Here is a 304-nt window from a genome sequence, read left to right as displayed (position 1 = left end):
GGCGTCCTGCAGGCGCTGGGGCAGGTCCCAGTGGTACAGGGTGACCACGGGCTGCACGCCCAGCTCCCGCAGCCGCTCCAGCAGGCGCCGGTAGTAGCGCAGCCCCTCGCGGTTGGGGGCGCCGGCGCTGCCATTGGGGAGCACCCGCGCCCACGAGATGGAGAAGCGGTAGTGGGTGACCCCGAGCTCGCGCAGCCCCTCCGTGTCGCGGAAGACGTTGTTGTAGCCGTCGCTGGCCACGTCCCCGGTAACGAGTGGGGACGGCGACGGGGCGCCCGACGGCAGGCGGGCTGCCGGGGGGTCG

At 74.3% G+C, this 304-nt stretch overlaps 1 protein-coding gene across 1 annotated transcript in view; it reads right to left on the bottom strand.

Annotated features, from left to right (window-relative positions):
- The window catches only part of KL (klotho), a gene marked incomplete at its 5' end in the record, with an annotated part of 43,518 nt that extends 43,218 nt beyond the window's left edge, over positions 1–300 (bottom strand). Inside the window, one exon of the mRNA XM_077752632.1 lies at positions 2–300. Within this exon, the coding sequence (XP_077608758.1) occupies positions 2–300 (299 nt within the window). The remainder of the gene's footprint in view (position 1) is intronic.
- Positions 301–304: the final 4 nt, after the last annotated feature.

The sequence above is a fragment of the Crocuta crocuta genome, unplaced genomic scaffold (assembly GCF_008692635.1).
Source record: "Crocuta crocuta isolate KB4526 unplaced genomic scaffold, BGI_CrCroc_1.0 scaffold190, whole genome shotgun sequence".
Classification (NCBI taxonomy): Eukaryota; Metazoa; Chordata; class Mammalia; order Carnivora; family Hyaenidae; genus Crocuta; species Crocuta crocuta.
Note: the sequence above shows the minus strand (reverse complement) of the source record. Positions and strands in the feature narration are given on the sequence as shown.